Genomic DNA, 12,183 nt, shown 5'->3' with positions numbered 1-12,183 from the left:
TGGTGTCGTAATTTATTCAATTAAATTTTATAACTTTATAAATAATTTCATGAATATCCACTAAATAATTAACCAAATGTGTAAAAACTATTCTATGCTAAATGATTATATGGGTTTAACTTTTGAATCTAAGTTGCAAATAAAACTGCAGGACACTTTAACACTTAAATAACACAATAAGGTTGAAAAAAACCCAGTCCAGATGTTTCACAGCTGTAATTTATGGCGCTCCTTCAATAAGCAGGTTTTTGTGTTAAAAAAAGGAGTCAGACAAAATCATCAGACAGGCTTTAAAATAGCACCCAGAGTTTAAAAAAACACAAAGACGGAAAAAAGGAAAGAGACGGCGTTATTTATCCAAGACATTGTTCACAGTTTTATTTGAATTCATTTTAAACTTAGTGCGTTTCTTTTTTTGTTTGTTTGTTTGTTTGTTGTCAAACCAGGAAGCACTTTGTCATAAAAGGAGAGAATAAAATGAACAATACTTCACCATATCCTTGCAGCCAATAAACATTTTATTAACAACATGATCACAAATACTCTGGTGTATTATTTATTTTTATTTTTTTTTTGTTTATAAGATTGCAATATCCAAAGATTCCTCCCTCGGGTTTCAGGTCAGAGCCCGTCTTTTTTTTTTTGTTTGTTTGTTTTTCTGCCGTGTTTCTCACGTAGCTGTGTTGGCGAAAAGGATTAAAAAATCTTTTAAAAAAATGTTCCAGGTTAGATGATGAGAAAAGATTTTTTGGGATGTGCTTGCAACTGTATCTAAAACAAAAACAAACAATATAAAATACAAAAGGCTGACATAAAACGATGTGCAATAATAATTCTCAACATTATCATTACTATCATGTTTTCACCATCGCTTCCTCATTTTCACCACTGAACTCACTACGCTACGACGACTTATCAACATTACATCGACAATCGTAAAAATGATTAATAATGACGAAAATGATAGTAATAGTAATATTTTAAAAAAAGAAAAGTAAAACAAATAAAATGGATTTGATCTGTTTTTCCTTCAGGCCGAGGACAGACGGGCGGACTAACAGACGGACAGAACATTTTAGAAATCAGAGGAATCAGTGCGAGAGTGAAGCCCCGTTCACGTCCAGACAAACAAACCTAATGTTACACAGACACGTCTGAGGTGTTACAGCAACGTCGCCGCGTCGCTTCAACACCTCAGCTGGACAGGATGAGTCGATGTCACAGTTTGGGCCTCCGTTCCTGACGTCTCCTCCTCCTCCTCCTCCTCCTCCTCCTCCTCAGGACCACAGCAGCTGCTGCAGGGGCAATGCTTCATAAAGGTGGTTCATGTCGGGGGGAGCGGCTCTGAAAGATTATGTCGTGCTAATTCGACTGAGTTCATGTCTAATGGCTGCAGGTGAAGGAGAGAAAACATCGACACAAAATTTAGGTTAAACAACAGTCACGACGTAAAACAACGGAGGCCGTCTGTTCTTAAAAGAGGACCTGAAGTTAAAGGGAACAATTTTTCATACTGTATCACGTTCAGTTTGGACTAAATCAACACTTTAAAAAAGCATTTTAAATGTTGGTGGAAGAAGTATTCAGATCGGTTACTGAAGTAAAAGTACTAATACTACCCTGTGAAAATACTCTGTTACAGGTAAAAGTCCTGCAATGAAAATGGTCTGTAAGTAAAAGTAAGAACAATCAGGAAAATGTACTTAAAGTATGAAAAGTAAAAGTACACAATGTAAAAAAAAAAATATAGAAAATGTTAAAAATAGATCATACAAAAAAAACTAAAAATAATCTAAAAAGACAAAAAAAAAACCCAAAACAATCCCAAACACCACCCCAAAATAATAATAATAATAATAATAATAATAATAATAATAATAATAATAAAATAAATAAATAAAAACCCAAATAATAAACAACAAATAAAAAAATGAATGAATAAATAAATAAATAAATAAATAAATGAACAAATGAATAATTAAAATAAATAAATAAATGAATAAATAAATAAATGAATAATTAAAATAAATAAATAAATAAATGAATAAATAAATGTATTATTTGTTCACAGTGTGAAACAGTCGACCCTCTGGGTTGAAAACATGATAAACTTTCTCATAAAATGAATTGTTGAACACATTTTAAACTAATGAAGAAATAATTATAATATTGACTATCAATGTAAAAACTTGAGGTATTCTCCGTCCCGTCTGTGTCCGTTTTATCGTCCCTCACTGCGTGATGTGTCCACGTTCGTGTTTCTGGGACTCTGGTGCGGCCTGGTGGTCACAACTCTGCATAGCAACCCACCTCCCATCAGCCCACTGCTTAGATTTCCAATTAAATGCTCATTACCATAAATTAGGAGGGAGACAGTGTTCCTAAATGTTGATGGATTACCTCTCTGTAGTGTTTCAGGAGAACAATTATGCTTACCATCGATGATTTCATCCTTCACTTTGTGCAATTCACGAAACACCTCTTCCAAGATTTCCTTGTGGAGCAAAAACAGATTAAAAAAAAAAGTGTTCACAGTGAATCAAACATTTATTTAGGAAACATTTCTCACAGGAAGCAAATATTCAGAACAGGAAGTATGTTTGGGCAGCACTGTTTTTTTTTTACCTGTTTCATTCTGTCGAGGTCTAACGAGTCTGTGTCGCCGCCTCCGCCTGCGCTCCGTACCCTGCGTGATTTAAAAATCATTATCTGTCAGGTTCGCTGCTGACACACACCCAGTGACCCGTGCTGCTGCTGCTGCTCTCACCTTGAAGCCATTGACCTGTCTGCAGAGTTCGCTCGGTCCCACGGCTTCTTTGCACCGTCTAGACGACAAAAAAAAACAACAAAAAAACAGCACGGATTAATGACATTCCCACGTAATAGATCTTTAAATTTTTTTATCTGTGTGTTTCATGTTTCTCGACTTTGAGTCAGTTAGGCTTTCACAGGAATAACCGCAGATTATTTTTAAGGGAAAGTTCATCCGAAAATGAAAAATCCAGTTTTGTCCTTTTAGCTGTAGAGTTATTTATCAGTCTGGATTGTTTTGGTGTGAGAAACCGAATTTTGGAAATATCGGCCGTAGAGATTCATTCATTCAACCTTTATTTATATTACTGTTATATTACTTCTTATATTATTTTTATTTTTTTTATTATTTTATTTTATTATTATTACTATTTATTTATTGCATTTATTCTTTTATTTAGTACTTTACCTGCCTTTTTCTGTGATCTGCCTGTTTTAATTACTTTTATTTTATTTTATTCTAGATCTATAAATCTTTCATATCTATGTATACGTATTTGTTGTGGCCTTTCTGTTTAAATGCTCTTTCTCTGGCATGTTTGCTGATGTGTATTTTTTATTCCCTGAGTTCCTGCCTTTGCTTTCTGTGTCAAAGTACTTTGTAAACACTTGTTTTTAAAGCTGCTGTAACTGAAGTTATTATTGTTAAATTTCGAGGAATCAAGCCAACGTTTTTTAATTATTTTGAGAGCACAGAAAACATAAACAACAAACAACAGGCCGAACACCATTAAAAACAGTTACATTCAAAAGCAGCAATGGTGGTTTTAAACAGGTCCAGAGGGACTCCTGTGTTGAGTTTGAATGTACGATGGTAAAATGTTGCAGGTAGATACAGCAGAAAAATAAAAGCAGTTTTTCCAAATGAGCAATAACTTGTAAAATATTAACTTTGTGACGTGCTGAATAAAGAGCTGAGGTGTGGTGACGTGTCGCCTGCAAGACTTTAAAACTCTGCCTCCCTCTGAGGCGATGATGAGTCCCAAACTGAAGAAAATACACGAAATATTGAACATGTTGTCAGTTTTTCTCACCTGTGGCGTTCTGTCCACTCCGGGTGCTGGGTGACGGAGAATTTGGGTCATCCTAAAGAGAGACACAAAGATCAGTTATCATCACGTCCCTCTTCATCATCTTCATCACAGACGCTTTCATTTTTTTACACATAATGACAGTAAAGGTTTCTTTCTGCTGATTTTCTTTCATTTTTACCTCACTGCAGTGATCATTACTGTGTTTTTAAGATATGAAAATGATGATAAATCAACGTAATGATCATTATCACCAACGTTATCATGATCTCTGCCTCGGTCACTGTGATCTCAGAGTGAGCGGCAGCTTCGTGAATCGCAAACATCACTCACGTTTTGGCTGTCCTCGGGCCGCTCTGACGCTGCTTTCCTTCTGAGGGGAAGAAGAAGCCTCGTGTCAGAACACCAAAATCCATCCGCCGTCAGTACTTTTAATGAGGATAATAACAATCGCTGATGAATCCTGCGCCACATATAGATTAAAGGCTCTGGTGACTCTTCATTATGAATCATGTACTGAGAATTATGTCTTACATAATTTAACGGTTTTGACAGTTTTTGACTTTAGAAGAAGAAATGCGGATTTGTCGAGTGTATTTTTTGGCTGATATTGAAAACGAGTTTCATTTTGTTTTCTACTTTTACATGGAAACTGGACGAATGTTTGTTTAGTAACATAAAAACAGACTGATTTAGTATGTATGGAAGATTAATGTTATTTATGTATGAAACATTTAGATTAGCTCGATATCCGGAGAAAGAATAGAGATGAGTAAACAAGCTCTTTGTCAAGATAAACTGTAGATTTGTAAAAATTATTTTTCACTGTACAATTCAATTTTTGCAAGAATATTCATGAATAATTTATTTTGTTTAACTACTTTTTCTTTTTTGCTGATATCTGTAAAACCAGAAGATGACGCTTTGAATTGCGATGGTGTCTCGTAATCCACCGTGGGATGGGCCAGACGGGGCGGAAACCCAAATTATTTTCCACTGTCGTTAACATTGAGAGATCAGGCTGAATTTAAATACCATCTTAACAGCCAGTTGACGGTAGTTAAGTTATATATATATATATATATATATATGTGTATATATACATTTTGCATAAAAATACAATGAGTCTTGGGTGCACTGCATGCAGTGACGTTAATGTGAGAGCTGTTTGGTAAATAATTTAGGAAAAATAGATGCCACCAATTATTTTGAGATTTTACATTAAAAAAAAACCCATAAAATTGTCTTACCATGTCTTCATATTTTTAAGACTTTTGAAAGATTGATTTAAGACATTTTAATACCACTTACAGCATTATTTTTGGATGAGTTCATTAAATTTAATTTAATGCCTTTTAAGACGTTTCGTGGATCTGCCGTAGCTCCTGTTAGCGTGTGCACATACGTGTAAAATTAAAATTGCAAATTTAAACCCATCAGCAAAAATATGCCTCAGCTCGCATGCAGTAATCCTCTGGTAGCCTTCACACCATGTTGCTCAAACTTCATAAAGAAAAGCGCCGTTATGAAGCGTGTATTTTTCGTTATTCTCACATAACCCTAACCCTGGAAACAGATCCGGACGTTTGTTGTGGTTGTGCTCACAGATTTAGATCACAGACTGCTGCTCTAGTTTCTGATGTGGCTGCAGGATGACGGTGCAAAATGTTTTTCTGGGTCTCTTAACTCTCGGCTCTGACCTTCGCGCCAACAGAGCGTTCATCTCCTCCATCAGCCCTCCGCTTCCTCCGCTTGTTCGATTGGCATCGTTTTTGCCGCCTGAGGAGCTGTCGTCTTGGGGCTGCGGAGAGGAGAAGATCCCAAAGTTACCTCCCTGAAGTTTGATCAAGAGCTCAGAGTGAAAAACACAAACCGGCGTCTCACTCTCTGAACGCGCCGCAGTTTGGCTCCGGCGAGCATGGCGGCGAGACCCGTCTGAGCGGGAGGCTCGTCCACGTGACTCCCTCCACCCATGGGAAGAGGAGGTGGGAGAGGAGGTGGGGGCGCCCCTGCTGAAGGTGGTGGAGGTCCCGGCGGTGGCGGAGGGGGAGGAGGACCGCCCATGTTCATTGGTGGAGGTATTACTGGGGGGGCCACGGAGAGCACAGCAGGGTGGCCTTGGAAAGGAGAACCTGGAGACAAAGATGGAGTCAGATTGTTTATACGTGTATCCAACTGGGGGGTCGTGGTCCAAAAGTGGGTCACAGGTCCATTCTGAGGGGACCGCAAGTGACTCGCAACAATTTCAAGTTTGTGAATTTTTGTTTTGGACCCACCCAAAGCTACAAATAAGTTTTGTCGTGACTCAGGCAAAATGCATGAAATGTTTCTTACACATGATGTGTTCAAGGATAGTTCAAATTTTGAAAATACAACGATAATTTCTGATTTTAAAGTTTCTAGCTGTGATAAATGGTGTAATTTTGGCAATTTTTGTTTCACTGGCCTGTGGTTTTGAAGGCGTATTTTCTTTAAAACATCACATTTTTTTTCTTGCATTTAAAAAACCCCAAACAAATAAAAACCCAAAAACATTCAGAGAAAAAGAAAATTGCCCAAAAAATGTTTAAACCAACCCCCCTCCCCCAAAAAAATGCCACAAATTTTTTAAAGAAAAAAACAATTCATCAAAGGTTATTTAAAAAAAAAAAACCAAAACAATAATAAAATAAAATTTTAAAAATGCTTGAAATATTTTAAAGAAAATTCTTTAACTTTTTAAAATATTACCCAAAAATTTTCACGGTAAAAAAAATCTCTAAAAACTTTAAAAGCAAAAACAAATTCCACTAAGCCCCCGGTGTCTTCAAAAGCTAGAAACGCCCCCAGTTTTGACCAACTGCACAATGTTTTATTTCATTGTTTTAAGCCCATGTGTTATTTAAATAACAAATAAAACTGAATGTGTGGTAATTTCTCTCGTGCAGACCCTGCGCTAATGACTGAGGAGACATCTGGACCCAGTGGCCGGGTGTACCTGAGTTGGACGACCGTCGCTCCCGCTCCATGTGCGCCTGCATCTGCTGCTGCTGCTCCATCATCTGCCTGAAGGGACGGAGGGGGACACACAGCCGCTCACTTAATATCACAAATGTCACGTCTTATCTGTGATCCTGTCACATGATCCTGCCTTAAAGCTGCGACAGGAAACTTCAAACATCAGCAGGTCCAAATAAAAGTGACAAGTAACCTAAAAAAGGCTTCAGACAGTAATTACTGCAGGTCCGCTGTGCACAAGCTGCGACCAAACAGCTCTAAATATAGTGACGATAAAGGTTTCAAAAATACACTTTCTTTGCGTCTTTTTCTCCATTTTTACAGACAGAGGAGAAAACTAACATCGTCCTTCATGGGTCTTTATCAGTGTGTTGTCAAATCAGATAAATGAATTTAATTCCAGCACATATTATCATGATTTACCTTTCTTTAAGGTAACCGCAGGAGACCTGCAGGAGCATATTTTCTAAACCAGCAGTTAGATTTAGGAAAAGATCATAGGTTGGGCGTCATCATGTTACATAAGCTACTTAGCGTAATATTACGTAATTAATGTAATAAGTTGCGTAATGTCATATAATTCAACATTTTTAGTGTTTTTAAGTTTTTATACATCCATCCACCCCAAACACCGGTTCATTATTGAGAACAAGTGGATTTTTTGCTAAATGTTAAGAAATTCCCTCAAGGTGTTCTTGAGATGTTCACGAAAATGAGGTCAAGGTCACAGTGACCTTGACCTCTGAACACCAAATTATAATCAGCACATCTTTGAGTCAAATGTTTGTGTCCGATTTGAAGAAATCCCCTCAAGGTGTTCGTGACATAACACATTTAGGTCCTTCCATGCCAACTCACCCAAAATCCAGTTTTGTTAAATTCATTGGACATTGCGTAATCCTTTAGCTGTACTCTAAATGGTCCTCTGAGCGAAATTCCAGCTTTTTTTGCGATTCTCTGTATGTGTATCTTAAAACTAACCGATCACGAATGTTTCACTGGATTGGGTTGAAATTTGTTCCGAATATCCAAAAGACCCTTAGGCACTTTGGAGTACAGCTATAGGATTTTGCAAAGTCGCACGAATTTAGAAGTTTATAGAAGTTTCAACATGACTTTTTTTCAAGAACATCCTTTACATGAGCTGGGAGCCAGTGACCTTTCACCTATGACCACCACAATCTAATCACCTCATTATTGAGTTCAAGTAAACATTTGTGTCAAATTTGAAGAAATTCCTTTAAGGTGATTTTGAGATATTGTGTTCAAAATAATAAAACAGACAAGGTCACAGAGACCTTGACCTTTCACCTATGACCACCTAAATCTAATAAGCTTATCCTTGAGTCCAAGTGGATATTTGTGTTAAAATTTGAAGAAATTCCTTAAAGATGATCTTGAGATATTGTGTTAACAATAATAAAACAGACAAGGTCACATAGACCTTGACCTTTCACCTATGACCACCAAAATCTAATAAGCTCATCCTTGAGTCCAAATGGATATTTGTGTTAAAATTTGAAGAAATTCCTTGAAGGTGTTCTTGAAATATCACATTTACAAAAATGGCCGGACAGACAGACGAACAGACAACCCAAAATCATGCCTCCTGCTTCAGCGATCGCCAGTGTAGAGGCATAAAAACTTCACAGTATATTGGGAATAAACCCCTTTCATATTTAGGACATCAGTACCCAGAAATTATGCGAAATAACACAAGAAAAACACGTGATCAATTTAAGCGTCTTTGTCTTGGATTTGCTTCTTTCGGAGAGAAACTTCAGCGTTTCCATGACTCCTGTTTTTTGTGTAAAACTGCATCTAAATGTTGGCGGACGGGCTGAATTTCTCTGCTGCTGTCATCACGCTGAAGGCAGCTTTGATTTGTGTAGCTTTTAAACCTTACATGACTTGTCGTCTACTCGTCTACACGGCTCAAATAACTTTTTGGCATCTTTGCACAGTTTCCCCTGCAGCCCGTAGTAAACGTCCTTCTCCTCGTCTGTCCAAACGCACATCACTCTCCCCTTCATCTCCGTCCATGTCCTCTCTCCACCTCACAACCAGCTCCCATCAAACCCTCCCCGTCTCTCCTCCCGTCTTTGATGTGAGGAGCATATGTGTGTCACGACTCAGGAGAGAGAGAGGGAGAAAAAAGACAGCTCACGGAGAGGAAGTGGAATTTTCCAGCTGTGCGTCGGAGCAGAAGTGCTGAGCCAGCAACCTCTCCGACGTGACAGCAGCGGGAGCAGAGCTGCTGAGCAATACCGCCCCGCTACCGCTGGAGAGAGCTCGGTGAAATTAATTTGCAAACCCCCCGACACACAAATCCACACGCAGAAGCACACAATCTCCCCTCACAATCACAGACGTAATCCTTTGTGCCAGAGGTTCAGTTCAGCAGACACGGATCAGAGCGAGCCCTAACTCCCATCATATTTGTTCTCTTAAGCTCTGGCATTTGGCATTTGGATGAACCAATAGGCAGAGATGAAGCAGGTTTAAAAACAGCAACAAAGACCTAGTTGTGCCGGAGTCTGTCTCCGAGGGGGAGAGGGGAGTCGTGGAAGAATCGCAGGCCGCTCAGTAAGCCGCGGAAATCGCCTCAAGTATCATTTCCCATGACAGCCATTATTTTGGATTATTCAATCTGCCAACATAGTTTAGAAAAACATGTCTTGTGTTTTAGTCTTTTTTTTACCCTCTGCAACCTCAGCAAACTGACTAGATTTATTTTAGAAACATGGGAAGAAGGAAATGAGCAACAAAAGAAGAAATGATACAAAAATTAGGAATAAATTAGTAAAAAATGAAAAAGAAAATTACCTGAAAATTAGTAAAATGATAATAATAGTAATAATAATAATAATAATAATAAAAACAAGCTAACATATATATATTTTTGTTGATTTATGCGGTGTGTTCATTGCTGTTTGTTTTGTTGCTTTTTGTTGTTGTTTTTTTACTTTTGATTAATATGTCAGTTACTTTGTTTTATAAACATAAAAACAATAACAATTTTTTGGTCATAAAACAGGGCTAACAAAACTTGGAAAGGTGCTTTAAACCTTTAAAACCTGAATCAAAATTGGTTTTCTTGTGCTGTGTTCAGATGTCTGTCCCCAGCATTTAAAATCCTTTAAAATCTGAGCAAAGTGGTTTGATTACTTTGGAAAACACGGGAAAAGCCAGTGAGTAAATTGGGAAGTCATGTCAAGGACATTCCTAAAAAAATTGCTTATAAAAAAAGAAAGCCATATTTATAATAACTTATTTTTTAAAATTATATTATAAGCTTTTTTCTTTTTAATTTTAGCACTTTTTTCAGGTCATTTTGTTGTTTGTATTCCTTCTCTTTTTTTGCTGATTTTTAGGTAATTTTTTTCTGTTTTTACTTACTTTTTAAAACTTTTTACTCATTTCTTGCAAATTTTTAGCTCATTTCTTGTTAATGTAAGTCACTCTTTGCCTTCTTTACATTTTTTTTGAAAGAACTCAAGCAAATTTGCCTTGGGTTTCAAAGCGTTAAATAAAATTAAATTATAAAAATTCTGTAATATAATCTTAAATATGTAATTATGAGCATTACTTTTCCCTTTTTTTCCCTTGACATTTTTCACTAGCTCCCTAAAAAATAATTTTCTAAATCTACTAATTTCTTCCAATGTGTGGAACATTTCTTACGAAGCACTTTTCCCCATGTTTCAAATACCAATCACATCAATTTGCTCATAATTCAAAGGTTTAAATACTTGAGAAAGGTTTCAAAGGGTTAAAGCTCGCTGTCCTTGGGCGACTGTTTCCCCTGTGAGTCGGCTCTGGGAGGCAGACAAAAGGTATCAGAGAGGGATGAAAGAGAATAGATGTAAAAGTCATTTTGGGCAGCTGTCAGTAGCTGGAGTTCATATTCTGTGTAACAGGTCGTCCGACACACGGAGCTGCACTCACACACATAATCCCAAACACTAAACGCATTCACACTGAGTTCACTTAAAGGTCGTCCACTCGTTTGGAGATAATTTAGTTAAAAAAATGTTCTGAACAAACCATCCAGCTGCACTAAAATACTCTTCGACAAGTCTCACTGGAAACATTTTCACATCACGGCTGCAAAGCTGTCAGAATATCTGTGGAGTCACTATGCTCCTCTATTATTTACAGAGTCTACACCAGCGTTTTGTTGTGAGCGATGCATGAAAACAAAATACTCTTCTGCAGTTATTGTTATGGTTATTTCACGAAATATTTTCCATATTTGTGTTTTTGTCTTTGCTCTTCTCGCTAGTTTAATAATAATAATGATGATAATAAACTTTACTTGTTTAGCAGCTTTCACACAAGAAATGCAGTGAGATGTGCTTTACAAAAACAAAATTATACATCAAAACACATACAAGACAAAAAGACATAATAAAACCTGCACGTAAATAAATAAAATAATGTCTTGAAATAGGTTTGGTTTCATAGATAAAAGGTGACGTCACAGCCACCCATTGTCTATTTGTGTACGTTTTGATCCACTAACCTTTGTTTGCCTTTCTACTAATTTCTACCCTTATTTTATTTTATTGTTTTTATTTAAATAACCCTCACCCTTTTTCTCACCCACCTATTTATTTGTTCATCCTATTTTAATTATTTCATTTTAATTTATTTATTTTTGTTTATTTTCTATGTATTTATTTTATTTATTTTCTATGTATTTATTTATTTTATTTATTTATTTTCTATTTATTCATTTTTTTTACATCATTGAAAGGTCTTCATGTTTTTTTGGTTGTGTATTTTGTTTTCATACATTCACACAATACAATAAAAAGAGTCTGGTTTGTTTGGTTTTATAAACCAGAAACTTTACGTTTTCAGGCTATAAAAAGTCTTTTAAATAAAACTCCAAAAACCCACTGAACCCTACCTGTCCAGCACCAAACTTCAGAGACAGCTAACGACTAACTGGTGAACATAAAGAGCATTTTAGCAGCTACAGAGTCAAATATCTTCTTCAGGAGTTGGTGAAGACCCAAAACAGAGCTAAAAGAGAGTGAATGTTAGACTAATATTTGCCAGGTGGATACAAACAGAAATACAATAAAATACGGGGTTGAACAGATGATAAATATCTACTTTAGCCATTAGTTTGACTTCGGCCTCCAGAGGGGGTAAAGAAGATGCTTGAGCATCTCTGTAACCATAGTAACGAACTTATTCCTGCACAGGTGCGCGAGAGGAGAGGGAGAGAGCGCTGCTGTCAGACGTTATCCGTTATTTCTTTTTCCCAGCGAGAATGTGTGAAAAGTGTTATTTCGTGTGTCTCATGGTGTCAGAGTTGGCAGCCCTGTCAAGT

General features: G+C 36.8%; 1 protein-coding gene across 5 annotated transcripts in view; it reads right to left on the bottom strand.

Moving 5' to 3' along the window:
* Positions 1-349: 349 nt before the first annotated feature.
* The window catches only part of evlb (Enah/Vasp-like b), a 66,855-nt gene continuing 55,021 nt past the window's right edge, over positions 350-12,183 (bottom strand). For 4 of the 5 annotated variants that reach the window (XM_088089554.1, XM_088089555.1, XM_088089556.1 and 1 more), the window contains 9 exons: positions 6,820-6,887; positions 5,727-5,974; positions 5,543-5,643; positions 4,176-4,215; positions 3,846-3,897; positions 2,768-2,825; positions 2,626-2,686; positions 2,437-2,494; positions 350-1,390 (listed from right to left, as the gene is read on the bottom strand). In XM_088089554.1, coding sequence (XP_087945680.1) covers positions 1,353-1,390; positions 2,437-2,494; positions 2,626-2,686; positions 2,768-2,825; positions 3,846-3,897; positions 4,176-4,215; positions 5,543-5,643; positions 5,727-5,974; positions 6,820-6,887 — 724 coding nt within the window. In that variant the 3' untranslated portion in view covers positions 350-1,352. The remainder of the gene's footprint in view (positions 1,391-2,436; positions 2,495-2,625; positions 2,687-2,767; positions 2,826-3,845; positions 3,898-4,175; positions 4,216-5,542; positions 5,644-5,726; positions 5,975-6,819; positions 6,888-12,183) is intronic. The other variant, XM_088089553.1, reaches the window with a different exon arrangement.

The sequence above is a fragment of the Plectropomus leopardus genome, chromosome 16, assembly GCF_026936395.1.
Source record: "Plectropomus leopardus strain MGB_pleo_1.0 chromosome 16, ASM2693639v1, whole genome shotgun sequence".
Taxonomy (NCBI): Eukaryota; Metazoa; Chordata; class Actinopteri; order Perciformes; family Serranidae; genus Plectropomus; species Plectropomus leopardus.
The sequence above is the reverse complement of the archived record's forward strand: the minus strand, read 5'-3'. Positions and strand labels throughout refer to the sequence as shown.